The 22,425-nt window shown below is 51.7% G+C and overlaps 2 protein-coding genes across 3 annotated transcripts; both read left to right on the forward strand.

Moving 5' to 3' along the window:
- Window positions 1-834: 834 nt before the first annotated feature.
- TRIM47 (tripartite motif containing 47) lies at window positions 835-11,048 on the forward strand. The gene is made up of 6 exons (XM_074889191.1): window positions 835-1,577; window positions 3,478-3,573; window positions 4,135-4,365; window positions 4,866-5,061; window positions 5,768-5,836; window positions 7,088-11,048. The coding sequence occupies exons 1-6, from the start codon at window positions 867-869 to the stop codon at window positions 7,711-7,713; spliced, it is 1,929 nt and encodes a 642-aa protein (XP_074745292.1). The 5' UTR covers window positions 835-866; the 3' UTR covers window positions 7,714-11,048.
- Window positions 11,049-13,319: 2,271 nt separating this feature from the next.
- WBP2 (WW domain binding protein 2) lies at window positions 13,320-21,589 on the forward strand. 2 transcript variants are annotated; one of them, XM_074889009.1, is made up of 8 exons: window positions 13,320-13,443; window positions 15,239-15,347; window positions 15,901-16,036; window positions 17,632-17,724; window positions 18,040-18,156; window positions 18,383-18,505; window positions 19,658-19,734; window positions 19,959-21,589. In XM_074889009.1, the coding sequence occupies exons 2-8, from the start codon at window positions 15,246-15,248 to the stop codon at window positions 20,010-20,012; spliced, it is 702 nt and encodes a 233-aa protein (XP_074745110.1). In that variant the 5' UTR covers window positions 13,320-13,443; window positions 15,239-15,245; the 3' UTR covers window positions 20,013-21,589. The 2 variants fall into 2 exon arrangements, with proteins under 2 accessions (XP_074745110.1, XP_074745109.1); XM_074889008.1 differs by having other exon boundaries at window positions 13,327-13,438.
- Window positions 21,590-22,425: the final 836 nt, after the last annotated feature.

A 22,425-nucleotide genomic window follows, 5' to 3' on the forward strand; every position in this document is an offset into this window, starting at 1 on the left:
CAGGAGGTGTCCGGAGATCCCATGTTTACCAGACAGATCCTCATACTGAAAGCACTCTGGTGTCTCCCCAGCCCCATCCCTGCCTGGTGCCTGCGGGCTCTGGCCGGGCCCCAGAGGAAGAGGGGACAGGGTTTGAGCCAGGACCTGGGCGCTGTGGCCCCTTTTTGGCCATGGGAACGGCTGACATGGATCCATGGGCACAAGGGCTGGCAGGAAAGCACCCGCACCTCTGTACTGGGGGGGGGTCAGGATCCTCCATGTGGCCCCAGGGTGCAGGGGGGTGGCAACAGGTTCTGGGGCAGCACATCTCAGGGGGCAGGGGATGCTCGTGGGGGGGCAGCAGACCCCTGGGAGGGGGATTGGAATGGGCAGATTTGGGGGGTGTGCAGCAGCTACCCCTGGGGCAGCAGAACCCCGGGGAGGGTCCGGATCCCAGTGGGGCCGATCCTTTAGGAAGTTGTAGCCCCTGGGTGAGAGGCGGGATGTCCTCAGCAGGGTGGTATCCCCCGGGGGAGGGGGGCGCAGATCTCCCAGAAGGCAGCAGATGCCGGGGTATGGGGGGGAAAGGACCAGATGCCCGGCGGGGGGAGCAGATCCCGGGGGTGAGACCCTCACCCCGGAGGGTGACTGGGGACCAGGTCCCGCGGGGTGTGGGGGGGTCAGCCCCCACCTCCAGCCCGCCGGGAGGCAGCAGACCCCCACCAGCTGCGGGGAGCGGAGCCCCGGCGCGGCGGCGGCCGCAGCTCCGGGCGTGGGGGAGGCGGAGCGGGCGGGCGGGGCGCGGCGGCCGCCCGCCTCCCGCCGGGGCTGGGAGCGGGGCCGGGGCCGGGGCGGGCGGCGGGGCCGGTTGGTCGGGGCGCTCAGGGATGGAGACCGCGCCCGGGAGCGCCCCGCCGTCCTCCGCCGTGGCGTTGCGGCTGGCGCTGGCGGCTCCGGGGCTGCCCGACGGCCCTTTCGGCTGCCCCATCTGCCTCGACCTCCTGAAGGACCCGGTGACGGTGCCGTGCGGGCACAACTTCTGCCAGGGCTGCCTTGGGGCACTCCGCCAGCGGCCGGGCCCCCCCGACGGCAGCGGCGGGGCGGGCGGGGCTGCCCGCTGCCCGCTCTGCCAGGAGCCCGTCCCCGCAGCCTTGCGGCTCCGCAAAAACCGCGCCCTCTGCGAGGTGCTGCCGCTGCTGGCGGCCGCCGCCGCCGGTTCGTCCCCTCCATCCCCAGCCGCCTCATCCCCGATGGCACCGGGAGCCGAGGAGGAAGATGCGGCGGGGGAGGAAGGAGCGGCGGTGCTGTGCGACGTGTGCCCGGCGGGGTCGCGGGTGGCGGCGGCGCGGTCGTGCCTGGTGTGCCTGGCCTCCTTCTGCGGGGCCCACCTGGAGCCCCACCGCCGGGCCCCCGCCTTCCGCGCCCACCGCCTGGTCGCCCCGCTGCGGCGGCTGGAGGAGGGTCTCTGTCCCCGCCACCTCCAGCCCCTCGACGGCTTCTGCCGCGCCGAGCAAACCTGCGTCTGTGCCCGCTGCCGCGCCCACGAGCATCGTGCCCACGATGTGGTGCCCCTCGAGCAGGAACGGGAGCACAAGGAGGTGCGTGGAGGGTGGAGGCGGGGGGGGCACGGAGGTCCCCACGTGGGGATAGACCCGGCAGGGGCTGGGCTGGGTGGGGAGGGATGGGGGAGGCTGGGTGGGCAGGGTGCTGCACCCGTATCCCGACGCGGGACCTAACCCTGGCAGGGGGGTGTCCATACGGGGTGCAGTGCCAGCGGGGGATCTTGGGTGAGGTGAGGTGTGGCACCCCTGGGAGGTGTCCATGCTGCACCCACATCCCCACGGGGGACCTAATCCCCACGTGGGAGGGTGTGCAGGTGTGGTACTGGTGGAACGCCTTGTGTGGGGTGGGTGTGACAGCCCTGTCCCCTCAGGGGACCCCACGCTGGCATCGCAGGATGGGGTGCTGTGCCATCAGGGCACCCTGTGGGGTGGGGACAGGGTGGGCAGCCTAGGACAGGCATTAGGGGGAGACTCGCTGCCAGCCAGCCAGCCCGTGGGGTTTGGTCCCACTGTGGGGCTGAACTCACAATCCCTGTGGGCGTAGGGCCGGGAGCGAGGGCGCCTGGGACACCCCACGGTGGCCGCCCCCGCGGTCACGGGGCACCCGTCTTCTCCGTCTCGTTCCCACAGTTTCGTCAAGGCGGTTTTTCTTGGCGCGCTGGCAGCCTGCCCGGCCTCTGCTCCCCCTCCACCAGCCCTTTGTGTCCTGGCGTTTTGGCAGCGGGATTTTTTCCGTCACTCCCATTCCCAGATGCGGCTGAGTCACCTCCCAAATTCGCACCCACGAGCCTCCCGAGGAGCCCGGCACAGTTGCTGCCTTCCTGGGCACTGCTGCCTCGAGTGCGTGGGGCCTCTGCGGGGCTGCAGGCAGATGGGAGCCTGCGAGGCTCGTGGTGTGGTGGCATCCCCGCCTCAGCATGGGGCATTTGGGGACCTTGGAGGGGGGGTGTATTTCTGGGGGAGGGCCCAGGGGCTGCAGACACGCTGGCAGGGAGCACAGTAGCAGCCCCGAGCCAGCTCCCATTCCCTCATGGGCTCTTGGGTCTGCAGGAAAACCCTTTTGCCGACGTTATTAGTCATCAGGTGCCTTAAAATAGAAAGTGTGTGTGATCCCAGCCCTGAGGAGCTGTCGGGCCTCAGCAGGCGCTGCTTAACATCGCCTGCACGGCCTCTGCGGCCGCTCTCTGCCACAGCCCTCGCGCTGCGGGGTGGGAAGGACGGATGGGTCCTGTCCGTCTCGCCAGACACGATGGCCGCAGGGAGCTGGGGGCTGAGCATCGGGGCGGGAGCTGCCCCGGTTGGGGAGTGCGATGCCCTCCTGGCTCCCGAGGGACCCATCCTCGTGCTGGGCAATGGCTGGCGCTAACAATAGCGTGTCAGGAAACGCCGCGTTCAGGCAGTGCTTCCTTTGCAGCCACGCAGCACCCCGTGCTCCCGAGCTGGTTTGCTTTGCTCCTAACAAGAAACCTCCAGGGGACTCAGGGCTGAGTTTCCGAGTGCTCTAGGTCTGCCCTTCAGCTTCCGCACCAGTCTCAGGCGTTTTTTTCCCAGCCTTGGGATACACACTAAGAGCATGCGGCTCAGCTGCGCTTGCTGCAATCGCTGCCGAATGGTTTTGCTTTCAAGTTCCTATTTTGTTTGGCCTGTGCTGGGACCAGGCTGGGGACCGTGGAGCTGGGCATGACCCTTTGTAGCCCAGCTGCTCCTTTTGTTTTCTAAGCGAGTGAGAAGGGATGTTTGCAGGTCAGGTATTGCAGGGGAGGAAAACAGGAAAACAACTCGCAATTCTGTTTGCACCCTTCACCCAAAGCCTGATAGCAAGGTCACAGTCAGAGAGCGGGCTGTGTGTTGAACTTAGGGAGGGACAGGGTCCCCCGCACCTCCCTGCCGCTGGGATCGGGGGGCAGAGCTCAGTGTTTGTCCCTCATGTCTGCAGGCCCAACAAGCCAAATTCCTCAGCGATGTGGAGAACGAGATGGAAGAGCTGACAGTCACCATTGCACAGGCCAAGAAGATGGTGGAGCTCATTAAGGTGACTCTGCAATGGCTTCACTCCGTTAGCGTGGCTCTGCTGGGCCAGGGAGCAGAGGCGAAGAGGTCATGAGCTTCTGGGGATTGTGGGGTGTAGAGGTGGTGCTCCCAGGGGAGCAAGCGCTCCATAAAATGGTGGTGACCCTGGTAAGGGTCCATGAGGATCCTTGTTTCTCATCTCTGTTAACCCTGATGGCATCTCTGATTGCTTTTGTTTGCAATCTGGAAGGAGGAAAAGGGCAAGGACCATGCTGGAGCATCCACTGGCTCTTGCACCTTCTCTCCCCAGGCTCATGGGGTTTTGGTCCCCTTTGGCTCTAGTGCAAACATGTCACTTCACCGCCTGGGGACATGAGACGTGGTGGAGCAGTAAGTGGCTGTGGCCAACCAGGTCCCTCAACACCTGGGTTGTAAAGTGCTCTGAGCTCTTGGGTGAAGAGGGTTACAGGGTGTCAGGGGGACCCCACAGAGCTGAGAACTGGGTGCTGGGCAGGTGACAAGGGTGCTCTCCTGCACCCTCAGCTGCAGGAGGTAACCCCAACCCCTTTCTCCCTACGGTCAGGGTGCTGCCACGAAGGAGAGGGAAGGAGTTGAGAAGCTCTTTGCAGAAGCCTCCAAGGTCCTGGCGACCTTCCAGAAGGAGGTGACTGGTTTCATCGAGGAGGGGGAGCGTTCCATGCTGGGGGAGGCTGAGGCTGATCTCCGCTGGAAGGAGGAGAGACGAGCGAAGCTGGCCCAGTGCAAGCAAAACCTGGAGAACGTCCCCGGCACTGACACCATCTACTTCCTCCAGGTGCCTGGGTGGGATGGGGCGAGGAGATGGAGCTGATAATGTTGTCTTTTGGGGTTTTGTCCCCATTTCATGTGGAGCTGGCTGCCAGGAGCCCTGGGATGTGAGAGCTGCAGAGTCTCATTCCTATTGGCACAGTCCTCTCCCCTCCCGCACATCTTGGTGTGGGGGGCAGAGAGCGAGAGTTTGGGGTGCCCCAATGCCCCCATCCAGCATCCCCCCCCCCCCCCCCCCCCCCCGACAGCCCAGCAAGAGGAGACCTTTTTGGGAGGAGATGCTGCTCCATGCGAGGTGAGCATGGTCTGGGTCCAGGTTTGAAAGGGAGCGAAGAGAAGGTGCCAGGAACGCGTGGCCAGGAAAGCGCTCTCCTCCCTTATGCAAGGCTGTCCTTGGGCCAAGTCCTGTGAGCTGCCAGTTCCCAAATCCTCAGGGGCAGGGTGGGGTTGCGGAACAAGAGACAATTCCGGCTTGTTTAAAACCTCTTGAAACTCTTTCTGGCTCAGGAATTTCAGGCCTTAAAAGTAGCCATGGAAGAAAACCTCTCCCCGTCTCTGAGCTTCCAGAACGAGCTGAACTTCACCAAATGCACCCAAGCCGTGAGTGCCATGAAGGATGTGCTGTCCGCTGCCTGCAAAAGCCAGTGGGACCACTTGCAGGGGAAAGCAACTGATGGGCTGAGCTTCCAGGAGATGGAGGAAGGTTTGTGTTCACCCAGTCCCTCTGTGCGGAGGTCACCCCGTCACCCTGCATCCTCCCTGCGTAGGTGGGAGATGCCTGCAGGCTCGATGGCTCCTGCGAGTGCTGGCCCCTCTCCCAGCAGCCCTGGAAGCTGACCGGCACGGTTGCGCTGCACGTTGCACAATCCCTGTCTGGGTTTACGCCTCATCCTTGAGGTTTTATGAATTTTTCCACGGAGACCAGAGACTGGAGAGGCAACAAACAGCCTGAGAGTTAGGCAGGGCCCTGTGGGAGGGGGCAAGTGGCCAAAGAGGCCTCCCATGAAAGGGGACTCTTTCTTCCCAGGATAGATGATCCTCTTCACGGGGCAGGCTGTGGTGTCCCACACCTGCCAGGGTTAGAAAGCCACCGTGGCAGCCTTGCCCGCGCTCTCTCGTTTAGTCTGAGCTCTCTCCTCTCATTTTCTTGGATGCCTGTGGGAATTGCAGCCGGTTCGTTGTCCCCCCCTGCTCATCTCCCTGGGGTGGCAAAGGTGGCATCTGTCCTTTCCCATGTCTGAGCTGGCAGGGACGTGCAGGGGGAGCTGGGGATGCTGGCTGGGGCTTGGGGGCTGCAGCAGCTGGGTGCCGTCAGCGTGTTGGGTGGGGCGTGATGCTCCAGTAACACCCTTGTTTGTGGCATCGGTTTCTTTTGCTGACGGCAAACCCTTCTGTCCCTGTCCCTGCAGCTGAGTCCCGATTTCCAGACAAGTCAAACAATCCTGCCTGCCGGGAGAGCCGTGATTACTTCCTGAAATGTAAGTGAGGGACTTTTGCTTTGACAGTTGTTGCTAAGGTCCATCTTCCCTTTCCCCTCTCCCTGCCGGCTGGCTCCTTCCCGCATGACTGGCCAGTGCTGGTCCCGAGCCGACGGCTGGCAGGAGCGCTGCCGCCACCGGAGGAAATATTGCTCAGCCAACAAGGAAGCCTCCTCGCTTTCCTGACAACGGTCATAATCTGTTTAGGTGATATTTTTTTTCCCTTGTCTGTGGTTCTGCTGGACTAGCTGCCAGGGGGGTTGCAGGCATATCATGTAATTTCTGCTGCCTTCCAGCCCTTGACAAATTGGATCCTCTGTTAAATTAGATCAGAGTTTGTGCATCTGCCTTGTTTGCTGCAGAACAGCAGTGTGATGAGGGTCAGCTTCAGCGGCAGCAAGCAGATGGATAATTCAGTGGCTGAGCAGAGACAGTGGGGCAGAAGGGGCTGAGTTTGGAGGGTACCAGGCTGGGCTTGGGCTCCAACATCCCACACACCCCCCCCCCCAGCCTTACAGGGGATGTGGGGTCATCTACTGAGATGTCCACAGGGGACAAGATCTGCCTTGGCGGCACCAGTGCACCCCACTGGGAGCCAGGCAGCAAAGCCTGGGCTCAAGCAGGATGTGTTGTGCCACTGCTCTAGGGTTTGGATGCGCCAGTGGTTCAGACCTGCAATGCAACTGGCAGCGATACGTGTCCAGGGCTGTTCCCACTGGACACCCCCTCCTCTGTTTGGGATCCAGCAGCAGTTCTCACGTGGCCCCCCATGCTGGGGGCTGCCTCTGCTCCCACAGGAGCCGTAGGACAGCGAGAGCTGACCGCAAGGAGCAGCTGGTTCATAGCCATGATGTGCCTGGAAGTGCCTGGCTGTTCTCCTGTCTTCTTGCGGTGCCTCCCTGCTGTGTTTGTCTGTGGTTGCCTGAAACCTGCTTTTATATGGGATGTTCCTACTACCATACTACCTACATTCCTCAATGTCTGATATCACTGAGCAGCCCTTCTGCTCGCTCCTTTGCCAGGTTACCTGTATTCATGCTGCTTGTGGGAATGTCACCTCTTTCAGCTCCTTATCCTCAACAACTGAAATTGGCTGTGGGATTTAAAAGCAGAGGGACAGAGTGATGGTGGAAGTCAGGCAGGATCGTGTTAATCGCTGAGGGCTGGAGCAGGGGATCAGAACGAGGCAGGCTTGGGGGATTTCCTCCTGTTTCCCTCCTCATCCTTATGTCTCCTTCTTGCCTCACACAGTTGCCTTCATCATTGACCTGGACAGTGACACGGCCGACAAGTTCATCCAGCTGTTTGGCACCAAAGGGGCCAAGCGAGTGCTGTGCCCCATCCCCTACCCGGAGAGCCCGACCCGGTTTATCAACTGCGAGCAGGTGCTGGGTGTGAACCTCATGAACAGGGGCAACTACTACTGGGAGGTGGAGCTCATCGATGGCTGGGTCAGCATTGGCGTCATCGCTGAGGACTTCAACCCCCAGGAGTCCTACAACCGTGGGCGCCTGGGGCGGAACGAGAAATCCTGCTGCCTGCAGTGGAACGGACAGAACTACGTGGCCTGGTTTGGTGGCTTTGAGTCTGTCATCCAGCAGCCGTTTTTTCACACAATTGGGGTCTTCCTGGAGTATTCAGAGAAGGCCCTGACCTTCTATGGAGTCAAGGACTCCAAGATGACCTGCCTGCAGCAGCTCAAGGTCTCCCATCTTGCCAAGGGTCAGTTTGACCCGTTCCAGAACAAGATCAACAACAAATTCACTTCTCTTTTCTTATGCAAGCTGAAACCAGCCTTCTTCCTGGAAAGCGTCGATGCCCACCTGCAGATTGGGCCACTGAAGAAAGATTGTGTTTCGGTGCTAAAGCGTAGGTAACTGCCCAGAGAGCAGGAGCATGGGAAGACCCAGGAAAGTCTTTCCTGCAGTGTGTCGTCACCATCACGGCTTCTCTTTGGTAGTGTTGTATTTCTCTGTGGCAGCCCTCCCTCCTCACTTTATGCTGTTGGTGACCCAGGGGTGGATGAAGCTGTCTGGTGAGCAGAGCTGCGGGCTGGGAGCTGGATTCGAGTGCTGGCTCTGCCTCTGGGCTGCTGAGCAAACTTGGGTGAGTCTCTGTACTGCTCCCTGCCCCTCAGTTTCCCTTTCTGGACATCAGGGACCGTGATACAGCCTTTCTTGGTAAAGTGTATTGCTCAGGAGAAGTGCCACATAGATTTGAAGCTGTATCTTGGCCAGCTGCCAGGCTGCCTGGTCCCTTTCCTTAATATCTGCTTGCACTGCCCTGGCGACTTGCACAGACGTTCTGCTTTGTGCCTTATCTCGGTCTCTGTGTCACTGCTGCTTTTTGAAGCGCTGGCTCATCGACACCTTCTGCATGCTCCTTGTGAAGTGCCTTCGAAGTAGCAAACCCAGAATGGACTGGGTGAACCCCCAAAGCAGATGAGGTTGCTTCCCCAGTGCCTGCATCACCATTGTGCCTTGGTGTGGGTGAGCAGGGTGCTCCGGGGCAGGTGGGATGCAGAGGAGCCTGGCTGGGTGCAGGGGCGATGCTGCAGTGACAAAGTACCTCTCCTTGCGGGGCTGACCACCCGTTAGTGCTGCAAACGTGAAACGAGGCTCTTTGCCCTCCTCCACGCTGCGGCTGGTATTTTGAGTGCTGGTCTGTGGACAGGCTCATTTGGGAAAAGCTGTGGTCCCACGTGTGTTGGAGCCCTGTGGCCATTGGGTGGTTCCCCACCACAGCCAAAAATCCCAGCTGGGAAAGGGGAGAAACCTCCTGTCGAGAAGCAGCAGCACCATTCCTGCCTTGAGATGGTGAAGCAAGTAGCACAAAACAATTTAGAGGATGTGCTTTTAGTAAACACATTCCATGGGAACTGCTTACAGAAGCTTTACAGCCAAATTTCCCCTGATGTTTTTGATGACCCAGCTATTTTAGGGGATTTTAATACTGTTAAACTCCCAACTCTTAAAGTACCCTGGGCACACTTGAGCTCTAAATGTACCCCTTAGCTGAGAGAGTTTTTTAAGTGACAAAGAGGTGCTGTGAATATGTCCCAGGAGTAAATGGTCTGGTTTAGGGACAGCTGTGAGCTGATTGATAAAAGGTGCAGTGTCAGTCAGTAATTAAGTAACCCTTTAGACCCCGGCAATAAGTAACAATTAACAAAAACTAGTCTCAAGCAAGTGTCCCCTCCAGAAAAGGTGGAAACTTGAGGCTGAGAGCCAAAAATGCCAGTTCACGTGTCCTGAGGGAGCTTTTCCAGAAGGAAAATACAGAAATACTGCCTGTAAGGGCAGCACAGTGCAGGCCCTGTCTCAGTGCGCCGTGCCTTTCCACAAGTTTATTTTTTCTGGGATTAGTTTGCTACCTACCTCCCAAAGCTTGCTTTACAGAATCATAGTGCTGTGTAATATATACCTAGAGAGAAAATAAAGAAATCAGGTTCTTCACTGGCGTGAGTGAGTCAGTGATGACGCATCAACGGTCAACAGGGATAGAAAATGGCCCATTTAGCTAAATATATGAAATATATATATATTCCCCGAAGGATAAGATGGAAATCATAGTGGTATATTCAAGCAAGAGCCAAGGGAAAAAAGTGAATGTGAATAAAAAGGCAGCCACAAAGCCAAGAGGTTTAAAGTTAAAGCCACGTTTACATAAACACTGAGGCTTAAAGAGCTCCTTTACTGCAGTTCGTTTGTCAGCGCAGCCGATTCCTGCTGGCACAGGAAGAGGTGCTGGGCCCCAGCAAACGGCCGCCACTGTGGGCTCTCGTTTGAGGGGCTAAAGGGTCCAAATGCAGCCACCCCCTCCCCAGGGCAGGGCTGGTGAGTCGGTCTGGGAGGGGAACCGCTGGGATGTGTCTGCAAATCCCTTCTCCTCCTCCTCCTCCTCTGCATGCGGCAGCTCCTAAAATGCTGCAGGCGGTGGGAAAAGCAGAGGTAGAGCTTGCAGAGTGAAATCTTCAGATGAAATCTTGGGCTTTCCCATCTGGCAGGAATGCTGCCCAGGCTTCTGTCCAGTGGGAATTCACTCCCTGTGTCCTGAGCTCCTACCTCAAAACCGCTTTGTTTGGCTCTTGCCAGTCACTCTCCTGCAAAACTCAGCCTTTGCACGAGATGTCAGCGGTGACACAGTGCAGGCATCGCTGCTGTTTTGCTATCACTGGAGAGGACTTGGTATCAGAAATGCCTTACCCGATAACAAAGGTAGAGACGTGCAACAGCCCCTGTGTGGTCACGTCCTGGGAGGAAGAGGAAGGTAACCTGAACCTCTGCTGCACGCCTGCAGGAAGAGATCTCACATGCGGACTCCCATTTCAGCTCTTTCTGGGCCCAAAATCTCATTTATTCAGGCAAAACTCCCACCGTTCACAGTGAGGAGTTTTGCCAGAGTAAATACAGCAGATCTGGGCCTTTGCCCCACTTCGTTTTGCCGTAGGCGGATTGATTGCTCCGTGGGGAAATCCATGCTTGAGCCATGCATCCCTCCCTTCTCCGTGTTGCCCAATGCACAGACACAAGTCTCTGTACCGTCAGGGTTTGGGATGGTTTGGAGGGATCCTATGTCTTTCCCTTTCCATCCTGTAACCATACGGGAGCAGCTCAGGAGGACACGTCTGGTGCTTGGGCTTCGCTTCTGGTTGTGCCACTGCTTTTGCTTCGTTCACCTCTGCCCCAAGAGCTGGGATGCTGATAGCAGCTTTACGGAGGGTTTTGAGTGCTCCTGTAGGTGCGATGCAGTTGGGAAGTGCTGCCCAACCCTCTCCTCCCTGCTGCTTTTTTTTTATCCTGCTTGGAAACTCTATAAATCCTCATGGTTTAGGGCATGAAGCAAATTCTGACCAATTTGAGATGGGGGCAATCCCCCGGGTGTTGGACCAGAGTTTGCTCTGTGTTGCCAATAATTTGGGGTGTAAACTGGAATGATTAGGAAATGTGTACTACACCAGCTCTGGATTGCTGATTTTGTTGCAAATGAAGGGCCAAATGTGTGTGATGAGTTTAGATGGATAGATAGCACTTGGCAATTTAAACAGCCTTTCCATGTTCTCTTGAGTTATTTCTGCTGTCACAGAGTATTCCTCTTTTTAATTAGGATTTTTAAAATATAGTTACTGTATTTTACGGTGTGTGAAAAAACTGTAACAGAATAATATAATGATGTTAGAGACTATGATTTGCCATTAAATATTATACAGACATCGCTCTGGGTTGTCTTTCCTTTAAATACCAAACTGTTAAAGTTGTCCCATTATCTCGTGTTTATTTTTCTGTGTCCTGTACATCTGGCGTAAAATAACACAGATTTTATTTTCCAAGTGTATCTAAGGGAATTGTGCCAAATATGCTTTTTTTATTGCTCGACTGCAAAAGGAGCGGAAGAATCCTAAAATCCAATAACAATATTGTCAGTCCTGGGCAATTCAAAACAATGAATTGTCTCGGTTCTCTCTTCTACCTCTGTCCTCAGTTTAGAAATAACAAAGATGAACAGATTAGGCCCTTTTTCCTTAGTGTTTTCAGTTTTTAGAGTATAAATTTCCAGTCTTTCTATGTGATGAGGAGGTCTAGAGCTTCCCACGCACACTGGCACTTAAGACCGGCACCTTTTTTAAATGAAGGCTGCGTTTGTTAATACCAAATGTCATCTGGAGCTAGGAGAAAAACATTTGGCGAGTCTTAGTTCGTACGAGGTGGCAATGCTTCAGCTGGGTGCTTCAGTGGCAGCCGAGTGGATGTCTGCTACTGACTTTAATAGGAGAGGAATCAGGACTGTTTGTTATAACCATTTCTTAAAAGGGAAACTTACAGCTTATTGAAAAAGCGGATATGAAAAGCACAAACTTGCTCTTTTCTTGCCAAGAACTGTACAGATTATGTCACTGCATTTATTTAAGTCTGGTTTCCATTATGTAGTTTTTCTGCTTTTTCCCCTGCACCCCATCTGAGGCGCTCAGACAGGGCTGGGCTGCAAACCCTGAAGGGAAGAGCTCAAATCCATATAAAAAGATATAATTTAGGGTTAAAAAATTATATGATTTAGGGTAATATATGCTCTTGATATGTATTTGTATATTATTGATATACAGTTGTCAGTTATTGATATGCAGACCCCTTCAAAACAGTTGATTAGTTTTGCAGGGCTCCCATTTTTGATGAAATCATGCAATCACTGGTTTTTTAAGAGTTCCTCCTGCTTGCACACCTGGAAGCAGAAGGTTAGACCCTTACTGTAGCTTTGCAAATGCTGCAGGTATTTTCCTGCTCCCAGGTTCCCTCCCTCCTTCCCTCCAGACAGACAGACACAGTCCTGACTTGTTTATAGGGCGACTGGTTAGTCCTTCCAGTTTAACACTCTCCAATACAAAAGGGTAATTTTAGGATGTGATTGACTCCAGCATGGAGCGCAGCCAATATCAGACTCCAAAATCCATTTGCAAGGGTGTGAAACATGGAATGTGCATCAAACATGAAGTAAAAAATTGTTGGAAACGGAGCAAGCATCTTCGCTGTTTAAGGGGATAAGCCTCATTTTATGGGCAGTGCTACCAGGTGTGTGGGGTGATTTTTATTTTACTCTACAGACATCTGAATTCTGCCCTGCCCACCTCCTGAAAGGCCAATTTTGTCTCCGTTTCATTTAATTCTGGGCTTTTCCCTGGGAGATCCTGCCAAACAGTGTTAGAATCACTTGTGGTTGCATGGGATGTGCGAACAGTCCCTTCTTACGTGCAAAGCTGGACAGCCTCCTAGGGAAAATGTTTTATCCACTAGCGGGCCGGCCAGGAAATGTCTTCAGGATAAAAAATGAGGTGCAAACTGCAGCAAAATAGAGTGTTTTAAAACAAAACATTGATGTGAACGCCGTCGGGGTGCTCTGGGAACTCCCACCCCTGAAGCACCTCTACGCCAGGACGCTCTTGTGAGCAGAAAGGCCAGAAAACCTGCTGCCAAGTTCAGGCGAGTTCCAAAGAACTTAAATCATTTTATTGTATATGGTCAGCAGGACACATAATGGGATGATTAATGAGTTTATAAACATGTTACAGGGTTCTCCCAGACAGGTGGCTGGCTCTTTGGATTAGCCCTACTGTTATGTATTAGAAAACTGAGGAAGTTTAATAAAACCTAAGATGGATTAAGCTCAGTAAATGAAGATTGATTCTAAATCGTGGTGGAAGGGGCTGGAGGCTGTGGGTCTCCTCTCAGGGGGGGTCAAGCCGAGGATAGCAGCTCCCCACAGCGGCTGGGCCTGCTGCCCCTGGGCTGTGGGGGGCAATGGAGGGGGGCATCCCGGAGCCGCCCGCCGGTCGCCATGACAACGCCCCCTCCGGCTGCTGAGGAGGGCAGGGGTGTCATGGCGACCGGCTCCCGGGACTACAACTCCCATCATGCATCGCGCTCATACGTTCCCATCACGCCTCGCTCCCGCTGTGACGTTAAGCCCCGCCTCCCGCGCAGGCGCAGAGCGGCCTCGACGCTGTGAGGAGGAGGAGGAGGGGGAAGAGGAGGCGGCGTCGGCGTCCGCGGCCATGGCGCTGAACAGGAACCACTCGGAGGGCGGCGGCGTCATCGTTAACAACAGCGAGAAGTGAGGTGCCATCCCCTTCTCCCCTCCTCCGGCCGCAGTCGCCGGGGGATAGCGAGGAGCTGCCTCCCCGCCGCCGTCGCCTTCCTCCCCCCTTAGGGGCAGCGGTTGTGTGGGGAGGGGCGAGGGCTGCCGTGGGTCACGTGGTTCCGAGGGGCCAGGGGAGGGGAAGGGGGGGTGGTTTAACCCTCTCCGTGCCGGCGTGGCTGGGCGCGTCCTCCCCTCTTCTCCCTGCGGGGGTAGGGGTGTGCCTATCACCTGCCCCTGGGCCTTCCCGGGGGGATCTCTGCTGGGCCGCTCCTCTCTGCAGCCTGGCGACCCGCCCCCTGCCGTCCCCCCTCCGCCTTCTGCTGGCTCTTACTACTGTCCCCAGCCTCTTCCCCGAGTGCTCAGGGAGGGCTGGCAGAGCTCAGTCCCCAGCCAGGTGATTCTGGCCTGGACCCAAGCCTCGCCCCTCTGTCGCTACCCGGTGCTGCGGGAGAGCTCGGATGCTGCACCTGCAGTGTGCCTCTGTTCAAGAGCTGCCCGCTGGGCGGGCGCTAGGCCGTCTGCCCGGTTTGGTTTGCTGGTTTCCCTGCGTGCGCATCTCTCCGTGTGCTCGAGAAGGAGCAGCAGTGTTGGAAAAAGGTGCTGGGATATAACCATGGAAACAGCAGGCCTCCACAGAGCTGCCTCTGTCTGCATGGCAATGGGCTGTTCTCACCCTCTGTGCCTTCCAGCATGCTTCGATTCTGACATGGCACTTGCCTGCTTCTGGGACAAAGGAGTAGTTCATTCTTCAGGGCTTCTTTCCATGAGGCTAGTGAAACATTGGTATAGGAATTCTGTGCCTGACTTCCATTTGGCATGTGACCCTTCTTAGAAGAATTTAGTAAGATCAACTCTGGGACTTAAATTTGCATTTGCTGAAATAAACCGTGACAGCTTGTATTGCTGTTCCCAGTTGTCAGCCTGCCTCGGGTCAGGGGTTACCTCTCACGCAGCAGCCCAGGCTGCTTGTGATGGTTGATTGAGCAGATACGCCGTAGCCTGAGCAGAGCTGGTGGCCCTTGTGCCCTTCCAGAGCTTTTGCTGGAGGGTCGGGTACTTGCTGGCAGAAGGGAAAGGCGAGTGACTGAGGATGGTAACATGTAAGCTGCCAAAGATAAAGGTAGTGGAGATTTCTTCAGCTTTAAGGATTAGAGTCCCTAATGTGGATGCTGTTATGTTAATACAAGTTACCTGCTCTATCTATGCAAGGGTATGGCACTGGTTTTAATGAGGTCGATTTCTAATTGGGAATTAAGGAGTCAGGGCAGACAACACAGGTTAATGAAGTCTAATGGCAAGAAAGGGGAGTTCCTCTTGATCACATTTTTGTGACAGAGGTTAGACCTTCAACAGCCATGTTGCGTAAGCCAGCCTGAGCAGTTCCTGCTTCAGCAGTCCTTCCTCTGTTGTGTTACTTGTGGTGAACCAAATTGGGGAACTGATCCAGCAGAAATGCAATACAACTTTAATAAATAAATAAATATATGTCTTGAGATCTTGATTAGTTCAGTTGACTAGATAACTGCCTGTCTGTGCAGACAGCGGTAGCTGCACCAGCACACTGAGGAGGGAACACAAGGCTGAGAACAAGCAGCCAGTACTACTTAAGCTGCTACTGCCAGCAAAAAAAAAAGCAAGTTAGACTGATTTTGTCTGCCAAGCACTGGCCTGAGGTTAGAGGCAGTTTTGGTAGGTCAGTAAACATATGCATATTGCACTTCTGCCTTGAGCTGTTACCCTGTAACATCGTGTCTCCTCTCATCTTGTTTGCAGCATTTTGATGACCTATGATCACATAGAAATTACTTTCAGTGATATTGAACCTATGCCAGATGCCTTCAAAGGGACCAAGAAAGGGAGCGTTTTCTTGACTCCCTACCGAGTAAGTAGTAAAAGGCTTTATCTTGTGTAAGGAGATAAGGGCTCTTTGCAATTCTCTATTTAAATGTCCTCCATGCATGAAAGTCAGGATAATCTACTACCCCTTGAAGTATGGCTCATCCTTTCCCTCTGGGGAGCATTATGAATTCGTTGCATATCCTATCTATTTGTTGAAAGATAATAAATCTGATTAGTTCTTATGCAGGCAGCTGTTTAGTCCATCAGGCATCTTGAAGATTGGAAATCAGCAATGGTCTGGAAATGCTGAATGCAACAGCACAGCTACTAAATCATAGCTGTGTGGAGCAGCAAGTTCTCTAGAAGCTGGGAGGAGTATTATCTGAGCAAGGGTAGTCTTCCTGGAAGGCTTTATTGCCTTGAGGCTTCCGTTTACCCTTGTGGCTGTTCTGTGTAGCTTTTGGCTTGCAGAACTGACGGGGAGCTTCAGATGTGGGAGGGAGTTTCAGTCCATCGAAGAGTCTCTTCAGATAATAAATCAGGGCTGTGTTTCCTGTTTGTTTTAAATAGTCTTTGTGATATTATTTTCTTTCCAGGTTATCTTTGTATCGAAGGGAAAGGATGCTATGCAGTCTTTCATGATGCCCTTTTATTTGTTGAAAGATTGCGAGATTAAACAGCCTGTCTTTGGAGCAAATTATATCAAGGGTACAGTGAAAGCAGAGGCAGGAGGTACGTATAGTACAGATGTACGTTCCATGTCTTGGTACAACTACACGATTCAGAGCAAAGTGTCCAGTGTAACCGAAACTAGATACTGACCAAATGGGTTTTTACAGTACTGCTAAAATGTGTTTGTTTCTTTGAAACTAGCAGCTAAAAATATTCCCCTTATCTGCTCCCTGTACAGTTACAATGAGCAGATCTGTTCTGCAACTGATCTCACTCCTGCCCTCTGTGCAAGATATGAAGTTCAGCCACCCAGGTGATCTCACCGAGTAAACATCAGAGCAGAGTTGGCAAGAGTGACCATGTCCTGTTGCTTTGGTCAGTTGGGGCTGCCTGTTAATTCTGCATCCAGCTCCTCCTGTGCCAAAGACTCATGATCCTTTCTGGACCTGTTTGGGTTTCCAGGTGCAGATCTCCAGAGTGCTGTTCCCTATCATCCCTTTCTTGTGCAATTCAAGGAAAAGCATGCTATTGCTCTAGTGCGTCTTAGCAGTAAAAATGACCCTTGGAAGAGAAGACTTGGACTGTCTTGAAATTAAGGAATCTTCAAGGGCCAGTTTCATACTATGTTCAATGAGAATGTTGTGGTAGACATTTTCAGGAAGAATTTTTTAATCACCGTTTTATGTTTCCCCTTTTTACCGAAGGCACATAGTTCAGTAAACTCTTTAATTTCCAACTTGATCTAGTCTATTAAGTTGTGGCACTGAAATCACAGTGCAGTGCTTAGGAGGCTTCAGTCTGTAATCCTGAAATTGGCATTGTAGCTTCTGTACGGGAGCAAAGTGGGACCATCCGGTGTGAGAGGAAGCCCGAGCAGTAGTGACAAACTCTAAACTCTGTGAAAGGCAAATGGCTTTAGCTAAATCTTTGTGAATTTTCCCCCAGAGGCCACCTCTTTCTAAAGAGGATGTTGCTTTAACAGCCATGAGAGTCTGGTTTAACTCAAAAGACTCTTTAATCTACATGTCCCTGTTTAAGCACTGACACAGCTTCTGCTTTGATGCATTGTTGGGACTCTGGGCTGTACATGTTTTCCTTTTTTAGTCTGTAATATGAGATGTCACTAAATTTTTATTATTATTATTATCCTGACTTGAAATATCTTCCATGGACTCTAATGAATTTATGTGGACCATGTTTTTCATTAAGCTCTTTGCTTCATTGGGCACTCAAACTCCCAAACTAATTTATAGCTGACAGTTAGGTGTAGTTGCAAAGGCTTTTTAGCAAACAGGATTAACAAAATCCCTGTCTTCTACACTAATCTTACACAAAGCTAGAGCAAATCCAGTGCTTCTGATAGCTTGGTCTGTTGGCAGCTGGTGTGGTAGCAGGCACAACTTCAGAAAGCTTTTGAAGGTCTCCCTTACTGATGTTTCTTCCTCAGGTGTCTCTTGACCTGAAAATACCCCAATATGAATTTTTCTGATAATAGGGTAATTCTGCCACTTTATCTGCATGGCTTTTTTTCCTTTGGATTTCTGGGATAAGCTCTTTAAAATTTATATACAGGGCATCTGTAGATAAAGCAGGGAAACTAAATAGCATCGAAACGGCTTCTCCTTGCTTCTGAATTCTGTCTTTCCTCCCTGCAGGCGGCTGGGAAGGATCCGCCACGTTCAAGATGACTTTTTCAGCTGGGGGTGCTATCGAGTTTGGGCAGCGTATGCTGCAGGTGGCATCGCAAGGTATGGGAGTCTGGCAAGGTCTGCCAGACAGTTCTGTGGTTTCAGGAGGCCTTGCCTTCATCTCGCAGCAAGGGCGGTTTTAGGTTGCAACAGGTTGGATTCACGTTTCAGGTTTCAAGAAACGGCAAGTTTCGGGCTTTATTTAGAACTTGCTTGCTTTAAAAGATACTTTTTTCACATCCAACGAACAGCAGATTTATTAGGATGGAGCTTGTTTGATTTCAGATAAGGACAGATAAGTTTGTTGGAGTTCTTCGCCTGCATTTGATGCAGGCTTGATGTTTTGATGAGGTCAACTTATCTTTACTTTTCCAGTCTCCAGAGGTGAAATACCCAACGGAGCTTACGGCTATTCCTATATGCCAAATGGATCCTATGCTTTTGCACCAGCTGCAGCTAATGGGGGCTATCCATACCCCCCTCCACCTCCTGGTAAGTCTGGGAATTGAGGATGGGGCTTATTCTCGTTAGCAAGAGTTAAAGTAGGTAAAAAGGGAAAGAAACACAAATTTTATGTAGTCTTTTAGATTGGATCTGATGCCTTGTGCAGCTTTTGTTTCCGAGCTTCATTATATTTGCCTTTGGCTTGTTTTGGCTGTATGCTGTGACCCACCCAAAGGAGTTAAGTCGTTTGCTTTGTTATTTCCTCTCCTGACAGAGTTTTATCCTGGTCCTCCTGTGGTGGACGGAGACATGGGTTACATGCAGCTCCCACCCCCGCCCTACCCCGGGCCCATGGAACCCCCCGTCAGTGGTCCAGACCTGCCTGCCACTCCTGCAGGTGAGAACCCTGTTCAGGTCACTTAGCTCACTGGTTTTGTTACCCATGAAACAGACGTTGTTTCTTGTCAGTTGTCTACTGGGGAACCTAGAGTCAATTTAGAAGCTCCACTTAGAAGTTAAAATTGTTTAGGGGAGGGATTAGGGAGCTCTTCTAATCTCCAGCCTTGTATATCCAGCTCAGTCTGGAGGCCAGCCTGATTCTCTCCAGGGTAGATACCATTAGCAGATACTTTGCAACTGGATTTATTGTTGTTGTGACAGAAAGAATAGAGTTTGTGATTTTCCTGTTGTGATAATCTTGCTCTGATAGATGAATAAAAAGAAATTGATGGTGCAATGTGTTTCTTGTCCATTTCAGTTAGCAAATGTGGCTTTGGTGATATTTGCTCCCCCTTCCTCCGTTTCACTCTAACCTGATTACTTTTGCTTAAACAATATGAAACAGAGGAATAGATGATGGAAATGAGTGTGGAAATACCAGTCTCATTTTTACTCATTTGGGATTTATTTAAATGATTTTGAACACGGTCTTAAAAGGTCTGCATGTTGGGGGGCGGGGGAAAGGGCTTTTGTGGTTGTACACATCCATAGATCTCTCACGGGTAAGGATATTTGTCTGGATAAGGATTTAACTTCTCTCTTTGATTTGAATAAACAACCAGTCATCTTTAAACTGTTATTTGGAAAGTGGCACTGATCCAGATGGTTGTATAAGATTTTTGTGTTCTGCAGAAATAGAGGATCTGGATTATCTTAATAAATTACCATGTTTGAAGTATGAATCCCCTGAGCTGCTATAAACTTGTGCTGATTTTTGTTTTGTCTTGTGTTTTGGATGGTTTGTTGACTGCCTTTTTTAAGGAGTGTTGCCTGTATTTGGGCAGAACAGCTGTTAGCATTCATTTGTTGGCCAACAGGCAAGTCCCAGGTGACACTTCCAAACTAAATCTTGGTCTGTTTCACTTGGGACTTCACAATCCTGTGGCAACTGGAAGAGATAATGCTCAATTGTGTTGTAGCTATTTTGCAACTCAAGTGTTGGTCAGATTGTGCTCTGTCAGTAACATTTGATGGCCAGGAATATGTGAAGCTTTTGATTGTAAAAGTTCTCTGTGTGTTACCAAATCTGTAACTTCTCTTTCTGTGACAGCTGAAGCGAAGGCTGCCGAAGCTGCTGCCAGTGCTTACTACAGCCCAGTCAACCCACATAACGTCTATATGCCCACGGTAGGTCCCTGTATCATTCTGTGTTTGCAGTGTGAGCCCAAGTGTGTATTTAGCAGTTCTTTTTCTCAGTGACACAGCAAATGGTTGGACTAGATGATCTTCAAGGTCTTTTCCAACCTAGATGATTCTGTGAAAGTTTGTCTGACTTGATTTTGGTGGTTTGTTTTGTGGGGTTTTGGGGTTCTTAGCCATGAATTGATGTTTTTTTATTGTCTTTATTTCAGGACCAACCACCCCCTCCTCCATACTTCCCACCAGAGGACAAGAAAAACCAATAAACTAACACGGAACTTCCCCACAACTCATTGCTTTCTTACTTCCCATTTTGGCAGAATCTTGGGGCATGGTCCATAGCGCTGAGGAGTAGAGCCTTCCCCCAGGGCGCAGAGCTGTCTTGGACTCTGGTGGTAGATATGTGCAGAGCAAGGGGAGAGATTTCAGCAGCCTGGGTTACCTCGTAGAGCTCTGAGGATTTGCTGTCCTACCACAGTATTCCCTTCTCCCTGTGCGTGGCATCACTAGAACTGGAGGTTCTCTTCACCTGTGATTGTTTCCCTTCTTTTTCTTTTGATACCTAATTTATATCTCTTAGAATAAGCAGCTGCTTCAAACTGATGATTAATGTGCTCATAACATGGAAACAAGGCTCTTGGGGGGTGGGGGGCATCTTGAATGTACCTTAGTGTGCAGCCAAGAGCATCTCTGGACACAGGGATGTCTGGGTGTTCCTCTCAACCTAGAGTATCACATCCAGCTTTTCTCTCTGCTACTGAGAAAGGGCTTCAAAGGGAACCTTTGGGATCTCAAAGGAAATAGATATGTTACATTTTTCAGATATCTGTTAAACTTTCTTGGGTTTTTTTAGCTAAGTCATTCCTGACAATCATAGCAGTCTGGTAGCCCTCCGAATTTTCCTGCTGTGCACTGTGTATCATGATGCTGATGAGCTTCCCCTCTTAAGAAAACATACTACTCCTTACAGGGTTGATTAGTAGCATCTAACTTGTTATAGATCATATGGGAACACTAATTTTCTCTTGTCTCTTTTTTCCAGTTAAATATGTGGGCTTGAGATTAAGTCCTCAATATTCTCTTTATAGTCTATAATGCACTTTTTTCTTTGCTGTAACACAAGTTACACTTTTTGGCCAGTGAAGCATCTTACCGCTGTGATTTAACTGGTGAATTAAGAGCTAATGGGGAGAAAGTAGTTGCTTTACTTCTGCCCTGGAAGCACTTGAGAGAATATGCAAACTGTTGGAATAAGCTGTTGGGTACAACTGAGCTGCTCATTTGAATGTTGTTTAATGCTGTTAGTGTTCCTGGATCAGCTGTGAATTTAATTCCCAGTAATTTGAACGTGAGCTCCTTGGACTGAGGGTTCAGGCATTTCCTTTCCGTAGCACTGATTCATCGATCTCACTAGCAACGACTCCATTATGCAGAGCCTCTGCAGGACTGATCAGAATCCAGGTTGTAAAATTTTGCATTGTACAAAGCTTTGCACAAATCAGACTTCACTGACTTCTGACAGCTGTGAGAGAAAATCCGTCCCAGCAAGTGTGAAGAAAGATCATGTGCTAGGAAACTGCTGAGACTTGCTGCATGCAACCTGCTTGGAGAGAAAAAAGGTCCACCTCTTGTTTTCTTTTTGTTTGAGTCTAGCTGGTTAATCAAATTGCTACTGTCTGTGCACTGACTTTTCTAGAATTGCTACTGCAGTGATGTAAAGAAATGGTTATTTTAAAAAAAATATTTATTTTGAAAACGTTTGATTAATATATTAATGTGAAATGACTTTTGAATGCAGATTTGTTTTGCCAAGACTGTGAAGTAAAGAGAAATCAGCTCAAAAGTTAAGGTGTTTGTGCATTTCCGTGTGTGTGAGTGGGCAAACTTGGTGGTGACTTGGTAGCTTTGGATGGGGAGAGGGAGAATTAAACAGCAGAATCACTTGGATTTTGTTGCTGGCTGTTCACTGGTGATATTAGTTGATTGATTTCTCTTGCCTGACTTTGCTGGGTGAAAATAAGACATTAAAATCTTTTAACATATGCCCATTTTGCAATTCCTGTTGTAAACTGGTGAGCTGGCTGCTTAACACTTTGCCCCGATGTTTTTTCCAGATTGATTGTCTTTGTAAAAGTTGCAGGAAGTAGTTGAGGGATGCAGCATAGTTGTTCCTCTAAAGTACGTCTCTAATTAGAAGCAATCTATAAATTTATCCTGCGTGTGTGTGCAGAGGTGCCTGGGTAGTTCTGCTGAGTTAGGTCTGAACCCTCGAAGGTGCTGGTGCGCCGGCAGCGCCAGAGCCCTTCCTCCTTGCGCGTGAGCACAGCGAGGGGTGCCGGGGCAGGAGGGGGGGACGTTCCACGCGGGGTCTGGTCCTGGGGCTGCTGAGATCAGGCGAGTCCCTCCGGTTTGAGCTGACACGTGTCAAGCAGAAGTCGCTCAGAAGCTGCTCTACAGGTCCCATCCAAACCTTGCCTAGCTTCATTCCTCTTCCCAGCTGCCACGAGCTGCCTTAATTCTCTTGAACTCCCTGACCAACTGGGGTGGACATCTTCCAGCTTCTGCTCTCCTCCTACATCACTTTGGACTCTCACGTCCTCCCACACGGTTGTTTTACTGCATTTTAAGGCTGGCTGAGCCACTTGGGTTTTTTTTTCCTGTAGCAAGAGGTGGGTGGGG

Source organism: Strix uralensis, chromosome 19 (assembly GCF_047716275.1).
Source record: "Strix uralensis isolate ZFMK-TIS-50842 chromosome 19, bStrUra1, whole genome shotgun sequence".
Lineage (NCBI taxonomy): Eukaryota > Metazoa > Chordata > Aves > Strigiformes > Strigidae > Strix > Strix uralensis.

Excerpts from the sequence above, each read along its gene's own strand:
- TRIM47 (XM_074889191.1), top strand. The coding sequence starts at position 867 with ATGGAGACCGCGCCCGGGAGCGCCCCGCCGTCCTCCGCCGTGGCGTTG. Across the intron at positions 1,578-3,477 it reads AGGAACGGGAGCACAAGGAG|GCCCAACAAGCCAAATTCCT; the intron begins GTGCGTGGAGGG and ends TCATGTCTGCAG. Across the intron at positions 5,062-5,767 it reads CTTCCAGGAGATGGAGGAAG|CTGAGTCCCGATTTCCAGAC; the intron begins GTTTGTGTTCAC and ends CTGTCCCTGCAG.
- WBP2 (XM_074889008.1), top strand. The coding sequence starts at position 13,380 with ATGGCGCTGAACAGGAACCACTCGGAGGGCGGCGGCGTCATCGTTAAC. Across the intron at positions 15,348-15,900 it reads TTTTCTTGACTCCCTACCGA|GTTATCTTTGTATCGAAGGG; the intron begins GTAAGTAGTAAA and ends TTTTCTTTCCAG. Across the intron at positions 18,157-18,382 it reads ATACCCCCCTCCACCTCCTG|AGTTTTATCCTGGTCCTCCT; the intron begins GTAAGTCTGGGA and ends CTCTCCTGACAG.